The 11,930-nt window shown below is 38.7% G+C and overlaps 1 protein-coding gene across 31 annotated transcripts in view; it reads left to right on the top strand.

Moving 5' to 3' along the window:
- Positions 1-11,930, top strand: part of ABI3BP (ABI family member 3 binding protein) — a 285,033-nt gene that overhangs the window by 72,427 nt on the left and 200,676 nt on the right. For all 31 annotated transcript variants that reach the window (XM_070072004.1, XM_051819140.2, XM_017347142.3 and 28 more), the window contains exon 2: positions 9,042-9,221. In XM_070072004.1, the coding sequence (XP_069928105.1) occupies positions 9,042-9,221 (180 nt within the window). The remainder of the gene's footprint in view (positions 1-9,041; positions 9,222-11,930) is intronic.

The following is an 11,930-nucleotide window of genomic DNA, read 5'->3' as shown; positions in this document are numbered from 1 at the left end:
GATATAGTGCTTAGATGAAGCTGCCATGTTTAGTCTGTTACAGAATTGTTTTTGCCATTATTGTTGATAGAAAAAAAGACATGTTATATACAATAGACTATACATTTCTATGTAATGATCAGAAAACGACTGAAGACACTTGTCTAACTGACTTGGCCACTCCCTTCACTCTGGGGCCATCAGAAGAGATCACTGAAACTCATATGATTTTCTTTTTCCTTTTTTTAAAACAAAATTTATTTATTTATTTGAAAGTGGGAGAGAGGAGAAAGATCTTCCATCTGCAGGTTCACTCCCCAAATGGCTGCAACAACCAGAGCAGGGCCAGGCTAAAGCCAGGAGCCAGGAGCTTCCTCTGGGTCTCTTATGTAGGTTCAGGGGCCTAAGCACTTTGGGCCATCCTCCACTGCTTTTCCCAGGCATATTAGCAGGGAGCTGGATCAGAAGTGGAGCAGCCAGGACTCAAACTGGTGCCCATATGGGATGCCAACATTGCAGATGGCAGCTTAACCCACTGTGCCACAGCACCAGCCCCTTTTTCATTCTTTTTTTTAACTTTTCATGCTTGTATATTTATTTGAGATTTCTCAGCATTTGAAATGACTTTATCTATTTTACCATCTAGTGTTAACAGGCATCTCTGTCTGACTACACACAGCTGAATATATTTTTAACTTGTATTTAATAAATTTAAATTTCAAAAGTACAACTTTTGAATTATAGTGGCTTTTCCCCCCATAGCCTCCCACCCACTGCAACCATCCCATCTCCCACTACCTCTCCCATCCCATTCACATCAAGATTCATTTTCAATTATCTTTATACACAGAAGATCAACTTAGTATATATTAAGTAAAGATTTCAACAGTTTGCACCCACACAGAAACACAAAGTATAAAGTACTATTTGAGTACTAGTCATGCTGTTAATTCACCTAGTACAACACATTAAGGACAGAGATCCTGATTCTGAGGCCAGAGTGCTGTTTAGAACATCTACCATTCTATCAGTCTGCTGTGTATCCCGCTTCCCATGTTGGATAGTTCTCTCCCTTTTTGATTCTATCAGTTAGTATTAGCAGACACTAGTCTTGTTTATGTGATCCCTTTGACTCTTAATCCTATCATTATGATCAATTATGAACTGAAACTGATCACTCGGACTAGTGAGATGGCATTGGTACGTGCACCTTGATGGGATTGAATTGGAATCCCCTGGCAAGTTTCTAACTCTCCCATTAGGGGTAAGTCCAATTGAGCATATGCCGAAGGCCTTTTGTTGCATAATGATTCCAGTTCAGGGAGAGTTATTGGAGCATAATCCTTTGTTATATGATACCTTTGTGACTTCCTAAGAATTAAAGTAGATGTTAAATTACTGCCAGTCCTCTGTTAAAAGTATGGTTTGTATATTTTAGAATTACAGTTTGATTAAATACAATCTGTGTCATCAATGATAATTTTTTAAGGCTTTCAATGTGATTGCTTAATACATAAATGAGATGTGATGTCTTGATAGCTCTTTAATAAGCTGATGTGACTGTAAAGGCATTGGAATGTTTTCTGCTTGTAATTTGCTAAGAAGAGCATTTGAAACTCTAAGCTTTGAAACAAGTTTTGCAAGCTCTTGAAGCATAATAATGGCTGAAAAGGACTTGATGATTTCATATATGTGCCATTTGTTGAGTGGAAAATAAATATGTCAGGCACTATTAAAATAATTTCCACCCATACTATGATGGTAAAATGCTTGAATGATCATCTATCTGACAAAGATTCTGTATAATGTGTTTATAGAGGTAGGAGACCATTGCTCATTCTACAGTGGCATGATGGAATGCTGGAAAGACAGTCAACCGCACTGCTGTATACACACATAATGTGTTCTGTTTTACTGCTGAGTCGTATCCCATTGTGTGGTTGAACCATAATTTGTTTATCCATTCAACTGCAAATGGCCATTTGGGGTTTTTTTGTTTTATTTTTTTTTTAATAGTTTACCACCACATATAAGATTTTAAACATTCTTATGTCTTCATTTCTCCTGGGTAAATACCTAGGAATGAAACAGATGGGTTATTTGGTAACTGCCAAATCGTTTTTCCAAATGATTATACCATTTAACATTCACACTCAAAATGTAGGAGCATTTTAGTTATTCCAACTCCTGCCTAACATTTGCTACTGACAGTCTTTTTAATGTTAGCCATTCTTTGTGTTTGTTATCTCACTGTGATTTTAATTTGCATTTCCCTAAGACTAATATGTTGAACAAGAGCTGGTAAGCAGTGACATACAGACCAAATCCAGCCCACAGCTCATTTTTTGTAGAAAACTTTTATTTAATAAATATAAATTTCAAAAGCACAACTTTTGGATTATAGCGGTTGTTCCCCCCATAACCTCCCACCCACCCACAAACCATCCCATCTCCTACGCCCTCTCTCATCCCATTCTTCATTCAGATTCTTTTTTTTTTTTTTTTTTTTGGCAGGCAGAGTGGACAGTGAGAGAGAGAGACAGAGAGAAAGGTCTTCCTTTGCTGTTGGTTCACCCTCCAATGGTCGCTACAACTGGCGCGCTGCGGCCGGTGCACCGTGCTGGTCTGATGGCAGGAGCCAGGTGCTTCTCCTGGTCTCCCATGGGGTGCAGGGCCCAAGGACTTGGGCCATCCTCCACTGCACTCCCGGGCCACAGCAGAGAGCTGGCCTGGGAGAGGGGCAACCGGGACAGAATCCGAAGCCCTGACCAGGACTAGAACCCGGTGTGCCGGCGCCGCTAGGCGGAGGATTAGCCTAGTGAGCCGTGGCGCCAGCAAGATTCATTTTTAATTATCCTTATGTACAGAAGATTAACTTAGTATATAGTAAGTAAAGACTTCAACAGTTTGCACCCACACAGACACACAAAGTATAAAGTACTGTTTGAATACTTGTTTTACCATTAATTCACATAGTACAACACATTAATGACAGAGATCCTACATGGGGAGGAAGTGCACAGTGACTCCTATTGTTGATTTAACAATTGACACTGGTCTTATTTATGTGATCTCTTTGACACTTAACCCTTTTTATTATCAATTATGAACTTAAACTGATCAACCACGGCCTATTTTTATAAATACAGTTTTGCTGGAATACGACCATGCCAATTTGTTTGTATAGTGCGTGTAGCTGCTTTTGTTCTGCGGTGGCAGAGATAGGTGGCTGCAGTAAAGAACATCTAGCCTCCAGAGTCCTATACATTTACTCCCTGGCCCCATATAGGACTTCTGAATGATGCTGAGCAGGTGCTTCTGATAAAGGAGATATCAGATATCTCTTACAGTGAAGAATCTATTCAAAAGTCTTCCACTTGGCTTCTTAAGTGGTTTTCTTCTCATTGAAGGGAAAGAATGATTTTATATATTCTGAATACAAATCTTTCCATTGGTAGACATATTGCAAATGTTTTCTCTCGATGTGTAGATTGTCTTTTTTCTTTGTTAGTTTTTATAAAATTCAAAAGTTTAAAAGTTTCACTTTTGCAAGTCTGTGCCTTCCATGACATACCTCATGTAAGGCCTCAACCAATGAGAGTTGATTTAATTATTTTGATTTCTTAGAATGTTTGATTTTATCTATAACAAAAGAAATAGCAAGCATAGAGGTAGACACTGTAAGTGAAAATGTGCATGAAGAGAGAAACATGTTCTGGATAAGAATAGGGTTGTGTTTCTACTCCTAAAATAATAATTATTTTGTGGATATTAGGATTATGGATATTCTTTTACTTAGTATCTTATGCAAATTAATAACATACCTGATCTAGTTTAACCCCAAACTTGTTATTTAGAATATATTTAATTTGTTTATTAGTGTTGTGTAATATTGAGAGCAAGTGTTGTTCTTAACAATTTTATTGCTATAGGGACTGGTATTATTTGCTTCTAGAGGAGAGCTTTCACATTTTGCAGTTTTTCCTCTTGAAGTGATTTTATCATCTGGACCAAATTGGTACCAACAATGTAGACCACATTCTGAAATCATTTGGAAAATGTAGGACACCCTTCTGAGAGATTAGGCATGAAAGAATTCCTCCCACTGAAGATATTTGAGCAGTAATTCCTTTCTCACGGGTCTATAATTGGATGTCCATGACAATTTAGTTGGTTTCTCTAAGCACCTTGTGTTCAGGCTATGTTTCTTTGCAGAACTTGACTGAAATTGACCACTGTCACTCAGAATCCTGCAGCCAACTTTTAGTTTATGCTTTGTACCTGCATCTACAGCAGCAAGCAAGCTGCCTCCTCTGGTGATCCAGGGGGTTCTTTGAAGTTACAGTATTAGACCTTGTGTCTGCTTTTCTCCAACCTCACCATTTTGCACACTAATTTTAATGTTGCTAGGCATGGATTTATTTTTAAAAATTCAAAGTATATTTTAATTTCATCTGGAAATTTTCTTTTCTAACCTTTTGAAATTTCACAATACCCTTTAAAAAATTTAGATACCCTAGAGTGTTGCAAACAGAGAATTAGACACCACTGTCTTAGAGCCAAGTGTCTACTTTGCCAACATGCAATCTCTTTTCTAAGGCAGACTATTGCTGTTTTCCCAAAATGTTTGCACTTTGCTAATTTTCTCTCACTCCTATTGACAAATGCTTTGTACTTCATGTAAGATGTAATACAGGCCGGCGCCGCAGCTCACTAGGCTAATCCTCCACCTTGTGGCGCCGGCACACCGGGTTCTAGTCCCGGTCGGGGCACCGGATTCTGTCCCGGTTGCTCCTCTTCCAGGCCAGCTCTCTGCTATGGCCCGGGAGTGCAGTGGAGGATGGCCCAAGTCCTTGGGCCCTGCACCCCATGGGAAACCAGGAGAAGTACCTGGCTCCTGCCATCAGACCAGCGCGGTGCACCGGCCGCAGCGCGCCAGTCGTAGCGACCATTGGAGGGTGAACCAACGGCAAAGGAAGACCTTTCTCTCTGTCTCTCTCTCTCACTGTCCACTCTGCCTGTCAAAAAAAAAAAAAAAAGATGCAATACAATGCTTTTCCAGTACCCTTACTTAGATGTATACACTGCTTTTCTGTGATATATAGATATCATTATATATATAATTTTATATATTATATAATTATATTATATATAATTATGCATAATGATATATAATTATATATTATACAAATATAATTTTACTCACAAATGTTGTACTAGATAAGCTTGTATCACATTACACTATTTTCTGTTACCTGTACCTTAAGTCACTCACCAGAAATCTTCATACTGTTATATAACTATCACTGCATTACTAGGAACCCAAAACATTGGACAAGAAATGCTCAGAGTGAAGATAAATGCATTACCAATGATTAGAAAGTAATGTATGATACACATAAACATACTTTAAAATAGTGGAGAAATTGTTCAAGAGTGGAGAATGACATTAAATACTCATCAAAACATTCATTTGAAGGAATACTTGCAAAACTTGTTTAGATGGAAGGGGGAAAACTTTCTTAACCTTTTGATAACCACTGAAAGACCCTTGGGGTAACAGCTGAATGAGTAAAGGAGTAAAGATGCAGGGAATCCACAATGGGTGGACACCATGAGCAAAGCTAAAGGGCCGCTATCTAATACGCACTGCAGAACATGAACAGATTATATTGGAAAGAAAATGAAATGTGTTGAGAAGTAGTAAGGGAAGAATACAGGGGCCAAAAGATAATAAAGGGATTCAATTTCCTGTCTCTGAATAAAGACCTGCAATGATAACCTTAAAATGTTAAGTTTATGAGTGAGGTGAAAATTGTCTCTCTATATTTCTTAGTTCCAATTTAGCTCTGGAGAGTAGTATGAATTAAAATGAGAAAGTAGGCCAGGTAAATGCCAATTCATTTGAAAAACTACGTAATTTTGATGTATCTGTTGACATAAACTGTTAGCACATGAGAGAATGATGAGAGTCCTGGGTAAGGGAGGTGTGACCACTTCTACTTTGCTTGGTGACAGTTCTGTTTACAGCCTTCCTTTCTCCCATTGGCATAGCCATCCTTTGTACTATCTCAGGGGAGGAATAATGTGGTCCATCAGGACAACGTCCATGAGCGAGTGGTCCAGCGGAATGATAATGCAGTGATGCTCTTAGTCAAATACGAGTGTAGCCTAAGCTCACTAATCTCTGCTTCCCAACAAACTGTTAGAAACAGGGTAACTGTGTTATAATATATGGTGAAAACAGATAACCTTCTAACGGAAAGTTACAGCTGTTCCATTCTGTTGAGTTGGCTAGAGGAGTTCTGGAGTTAATCTAGGCATGTTGTTGAAAAGGGGAACATTGACTTGCACAGAATCAGTATTTTATCTGCAATACATCACCTTATCAAAATTTGGTGAAATTAGAACAAAGCAAAGCATCAGTGGTTAGCATCAACTTGTGTATTATGGTCTGTCACTTGACCACTCCTTACTGTGCTGGGTAACATTGAAGGCCTCAATTAAACTAAGAGCAGAGAAGTCCAGCCTGGTGATTATCTGAGGTCCACTTTTGACCCTGCACTTCACATGCAGAGTGACAAAGGTGTGGTCTCATTCTGTTTCCTCATTTGGGGGAACTGAAATGAAGGAGCTATAGAATCCCACTTTTGGACTTTTAATAAGCTACTCAATATTTCTGGGTTTCAATTTTGCCTCAGGTGTAAGACTAGCCATCTGAGAATCAAAAACTGAATAAAAATTTCAACTTTGGGGGGAGTACAAAGTAATAAGCCACATACATGGAAACCATAGTCCTAGTTGCTAAGTTAACAATGATTCCTACAACCTGATACTCAAGAAGGGGTTGGGTTTTGTTTTCTTTTCTTCTTTGCAAAGGCTTAATGGTATGCTTTTCTGTAGCTGTATTGAGTCTGTCCATACTATACAATTGTGATGATTATTATTTATATCATATAAGTCGGATGAGAGGGCGATCTGGCTGCGACATCTGTCACCCCATTGATCGCCAGGGTTGACTCGGCTGATCTGGGTGGCTAGGCGGGTATCCCCTTCCTCCCTCACCACTCCATGTGTGTCCCTCCCAAAGCTGCACACTCGGTTGAAGAGGACGACCTTCCCCACTAGAGGAGGACTGGTCTTCGGTCAAGGGTATACGAGTAGCTGTGCTCCCCTGCTAGAATCTCCAAACAAGCTCTCAAGGTCCATATTTCATATAAGTCTTTGGCTATTGAAAAAATAGGATGCAAATTGTTAAATTGGTAAATGCAATCTTCTCAAAATTGGCAAAATATTTTTAAAATATTAAGTCCTTGAGGAATAAAGAAATAAAGCAACTGAAGCTCACAAGTCTTTATCTAAAACTCTTGGGAAAAGATATGTCTTTTAGTTCAAAATTTGGGGGGGGTGATTAGAAAAAAGCATGCCTACATTATGTAGTCTATAACCTCTTCAGTGGCGTCTTAATCAACACCACATAACTAAACACAGTGGAACACAATTTCTAAAATGGGACATGTGACCGCCACATGGAGTGGAATTAAAGAAAGGCTAATTGTCCTCTAGATAATCTAGATTGGGTTTTGTTGATAAATAAGCTTGAAATCAAGCTATAAAAAGCATACGAAGGTTTTTGAATATCTGACTCATGGCTTAAGGGTTGTGGACCTGTATTAGTGAGCAACTGCTGTGTGACAGCTCTACGGTTGTACCAATTTGCTCTAATCTTTGTAAATAATCCAGCGAGAAGGTGATTGTTACCTGTCATTTACAAACCAGGAAGCTGAGGCTTAAGCATGTTCAGTGAGTTGCAAGAGGACATAGCAAAGTAACAGAGTTGGGGTTTGAACCTGGTTCCTTCTGGCTCCAAGGGAAAAAGACAGTATTAGTCATTGCTTGGCCATGATCTTTGGTTTGTATGATTATCTTCTCCTATTGCTTGGGTGGTTAGAAAAAAAAATGTTGAGAACATAAGTGAGGTCTCTGTTCTTTCTCTTCCACAGTCTCTCTGGGAAATTCCTCTAATTATCACCTACAAGCTAATGTCCTCCAGATGGGTGTGTATTTCATTCTTGAACATCATGTTTAGATACTCAACTCACTGCTGGGCATCTCCACGTGGTTGTCACACTGACCCAGTGAACTCCCCCTGGAACTAATCAGCTTTCTCCTCCTCCCTTGTCTGCCTTTCTGGATTTCCCTGTTCTACCATCTCTGTCTTCCCTCAGCCAGAAACCTTCCTTCTTACTTTCTTTCCCAACTGTATCAATTATCAAACCTGTGGGTGTGGGGCTGGAGAACGGAATGGAGGAGACTGGGGGGTTTCAAAATGAAGTCACTGAATTATTTTAAAGATTTTATTTATTTATTTGAGAGGTGGAGCTACAGATAGAGGGAGAGACAGAGAGAAAGCTCTTTCATTTGCTCCTTCGTTCCCCCAAATGGCCACAATGGCTGGAGCCGAGCCAATCCAAAGCCAGGAACCAGGAGCTTCTTCCAAGTCTCTCAAGTGGGTGCAGGAGCCCAAGCACTTGGGCTATCTTCTGCTGCTTTCCCAGGCCATTAGCAGAGACTTGGATGGGAAGATGAGCAGCTGGGATACGAACCAGAGCCCATTTGGGATGCCAACGCTGCATATGGAAGCTTAGCCTACTACACCACAATGCTGGCCCTGAAGTCATTGATTTTTTCCAATGACAATATTCAAGTCCATTCATCAACTCCCAGCAATATGTACAAAGTGAACATTTTAATTAGTCAAAATAGTCTAAATTCCCTCTGTTTTCACCATAATAAACTACCAAGTATTGAACTGTAAGATTTTACTTTTTATTCTAGGCTACTTTATTTGTTATTAAGTTCATTTTCTTTGATCTTAAAATGAGCTATAATGGGAGCATTTGTGTGTGTGTGTGTGTGTGTGTTGCTGTGATGCTGAGTAGCAAATGAGGTAGGAGCAAGCTTTCTAGGAACAATTCTACCGATCAACCATCCCTGGAAATTTTCATAGTGTGCTAAGGAGATGAAGTAACAGCCACCTATGTTTTCATCCCCATCATTAGGTAAAAGGCCAAGCCTGAAAGTCCACATCAATACCACGAGTGACTCCATCCTCTTGAAGTTCCTGCGTCCAAATCCAAATGTAAAGCTGGAAGGCTTTCTCCTGGGATATGGCAGCAACATATCTCCAAATCAGTACTTCCCTCTTCCAGCAGAAGGAAAGTACACCGAGGCCGTAGTTGGTAAGGTGTTTGGATAACAGGTGTGACATGATGTACAAATCTTGATGGCTAGAACCATTTTTTTCTATATCCTCGACTGGGTCGAATACTAGAATTTCAAAGCATTTTCACAGTTGTTGTAACCCATGGTATAATTCTTTTTAAAAAAAAATATTTAATTTACTTGAAAGGCAGCATTACACAGGGGAGGTGAGAGGAAAGGTTGATTTCCCATTTGCTTGTTCACTCCTCAAATGTCAACAACAGCTAGGATAGTCCAGTCCTAAACCAGGAGCCTGGTACTCCATCTGGGTCCCCGATGTGAGTGACAGGGGGCCAAGTACTTGGACCATCTTTCTCTGTACCCCCAAGCACATTAGCAAGGAGCTGGATCAGAAGCAGAGCAGCTTGGACTTCGAACTCAAACAGGTACTCCAATATAGGACGCTGGCATCACATGCAGTGGCAAAATTCCTGGCCCCATGAATAATTCTCTATTTTTTTTAATGCACAGAGAAAGAATCATCTTTGTTGTCATTTTATTTTAAAATCCATGACCACCTAACTTAATACACAAAGGAAATTGTAGTTGGATTTTCTTAGTTTAAACCTCTATACCGTTTGTTCACATTTTAATTTTCGTTCTTGCTATCTCTACTTTTGGTAGAAGATGGCAACCATAGTTTTGTTGGGATCTCTTCAAGAGAAGCCACCTTTAAAAAGAAAAGGAACTGTATGATATTTATAAAACTTTTTTTAGTATTTAAACAAATAAATTAAGGTTTTTGTATGTACTATAAATTTTGTGAATCTTTGAAAATGGTTTAATCACATTTATATGTGATTTGAAACTGATGATCAGATAAAGAAAATATAGGCTATATATATATATATATATGTATGTATACACACACCCATACACACAATGGAATGCCACTCAGCCATAAAAAAGAACAAAATCCTGTCTTTCGGAATAAAATGGATGCAACTGAAGACTATTATGCATCAATTTGGTGAAATAAGCCAGTCCCATAAAGACAAATATCATATGCTTTCTCTAATACATGGTAGTTAATATAAAATACAAAAAAAAATACAAGAATGAAACTGGCCCCTTATGAACTGATTGCTGTTTATAGCCCTCATCTATACCAGAGCAATGGTCTTTCAACTTTTCACTTGTTGAACATTATGGTTAATGGTGAATTAATAATAAATAATAAATAAATAATAAAAATAATAAAATAATAAATTATTTTATTGCAAAAATTAAGGGAAACAAAGAATGGAAGAAAAGAGGATTGAGGGAGGGAGGGAGAGAGGAAAGCATAGTTACCTTCTTAGAATTGTATGAAAACTGTTCTCTTTGTAATAACAAAAATTTTAAGAAACATTTTCAAATTCTCCATATATAACTGAAATAAGAAGGAAAGTTTAAAGCAATTTCAAACACTTAATACCTTAAAATTTATGTTCATTGACCAAAATGCCATTAAATTAAAAATTAATAAGAACAGGCAGTAAAAAACAAAAACAAAAAAAAATTAGGTTGTTTTAATTGTTGCTTAAAAACGTGTGAGTTAAGGCCAGCGCCGCGGCTCATTAGGCTAATCCTCTGCCTGTGGCACCAGCACACCGGGTTCTAGTCCCAGTCGGGGTGCCGAATTCTTTCCCGGTTGCCCCTCTTCCAGGCCAGCTCTCTGCTGTGGCCCGGGAGTGCAGTGGAGGATGACCCAAGTGCTTGGGTCCTGCACCCACATGGGAGACCAGGAGAAGTACCTGGCTCCTGGCTTTGGATCAGCGTTGTGCACCGGCCGGCCGCAGAGGCCACTGGAGGGTGAACCAATGGAAATGGAAGACCTTTCTCTCTGTCTTTCTCTCTCTCTCTGTCCACTCTGCCTGTCAAAATAAATAAATAAATAAAATTTTTTTAAAAAGTGTGAGTTAAGAGGGAAATCATGATGGAAATTGTATATTATTTGAAAAGTAGCATTTAGCTATAAAAATCATACAAACTTTCGATGATTGAAATTTTTTAAAAATATAATTTGAGAGTGTTGGTTATATTTTTGGCTTTTCCAGAAAAGTGACTTGCAAATAAAATCCTTTTAAATGATAACTTTTTAAAAAAATCCTCTGTTATGAATTATTTCAAAGGCTTTCTAAATAGTCTAACATGATATTTATATTTTGTTTCACTGCTAGGATTATTGCTTAAGAGTCTTTCTATGAACTTCAGAAGTTTATTCCTGTTAATCCATCTACTTTATGTTAGCTCTGGCATGTATGCCTAAGTGCAGGGAATGCTGGAGATGAATCTGTTTTGTTCAGCAGCCTCTTGCTCCTCTTAGGGAATCTCCGTTGAACTTCAGATCAGACAAGAAAGCAATATCATTAATTAAATGTCTAGACTAGATTTTATGTAAGATAATCACTTCAAAGAAAATCCACCAGCTTATCAAAACACTGGGAAAGTGAGCCACTTTGGCCAATGTAATAGCCTTAACTTTGACCACATGAAGAATTTGAAAGTTTGCAAATATGCAAATCCCCTGCTGTATGCATTCTTTTTTTTTTTTTTTTTTTTTTTTTGGACAGGCAGAGTGTTTAGTGAGAGAGAGAGACAGAGAGAAAGGTCTTCCTTTGCCGTTGGTTCACCCTCCAATGGCCACCACGGTTGGTGTGCTGCCTTTAAAATTTATCACTATCCCATTTTGGAAATCAATATTC

Source organism: Oryctolagus cuniculus, chromosome 4, assembly GCF_964237555.1.
Source record: "Oryctolagus cuniculus chromosome 4, mOryCun1.1, whole genome shotgun sequence".
NCBI classification, from domain to species: Eukaryota; Metazoa; Chordata; class Mammalia; order Lagomorpha; family Leporidae; genus Oryctolagus; species Oryctolagus cuniculus.
Note: the sequence above shows the minus strand (reverse complement) of the source record. Positions and strands in the feature narration are given on the sequence as shown.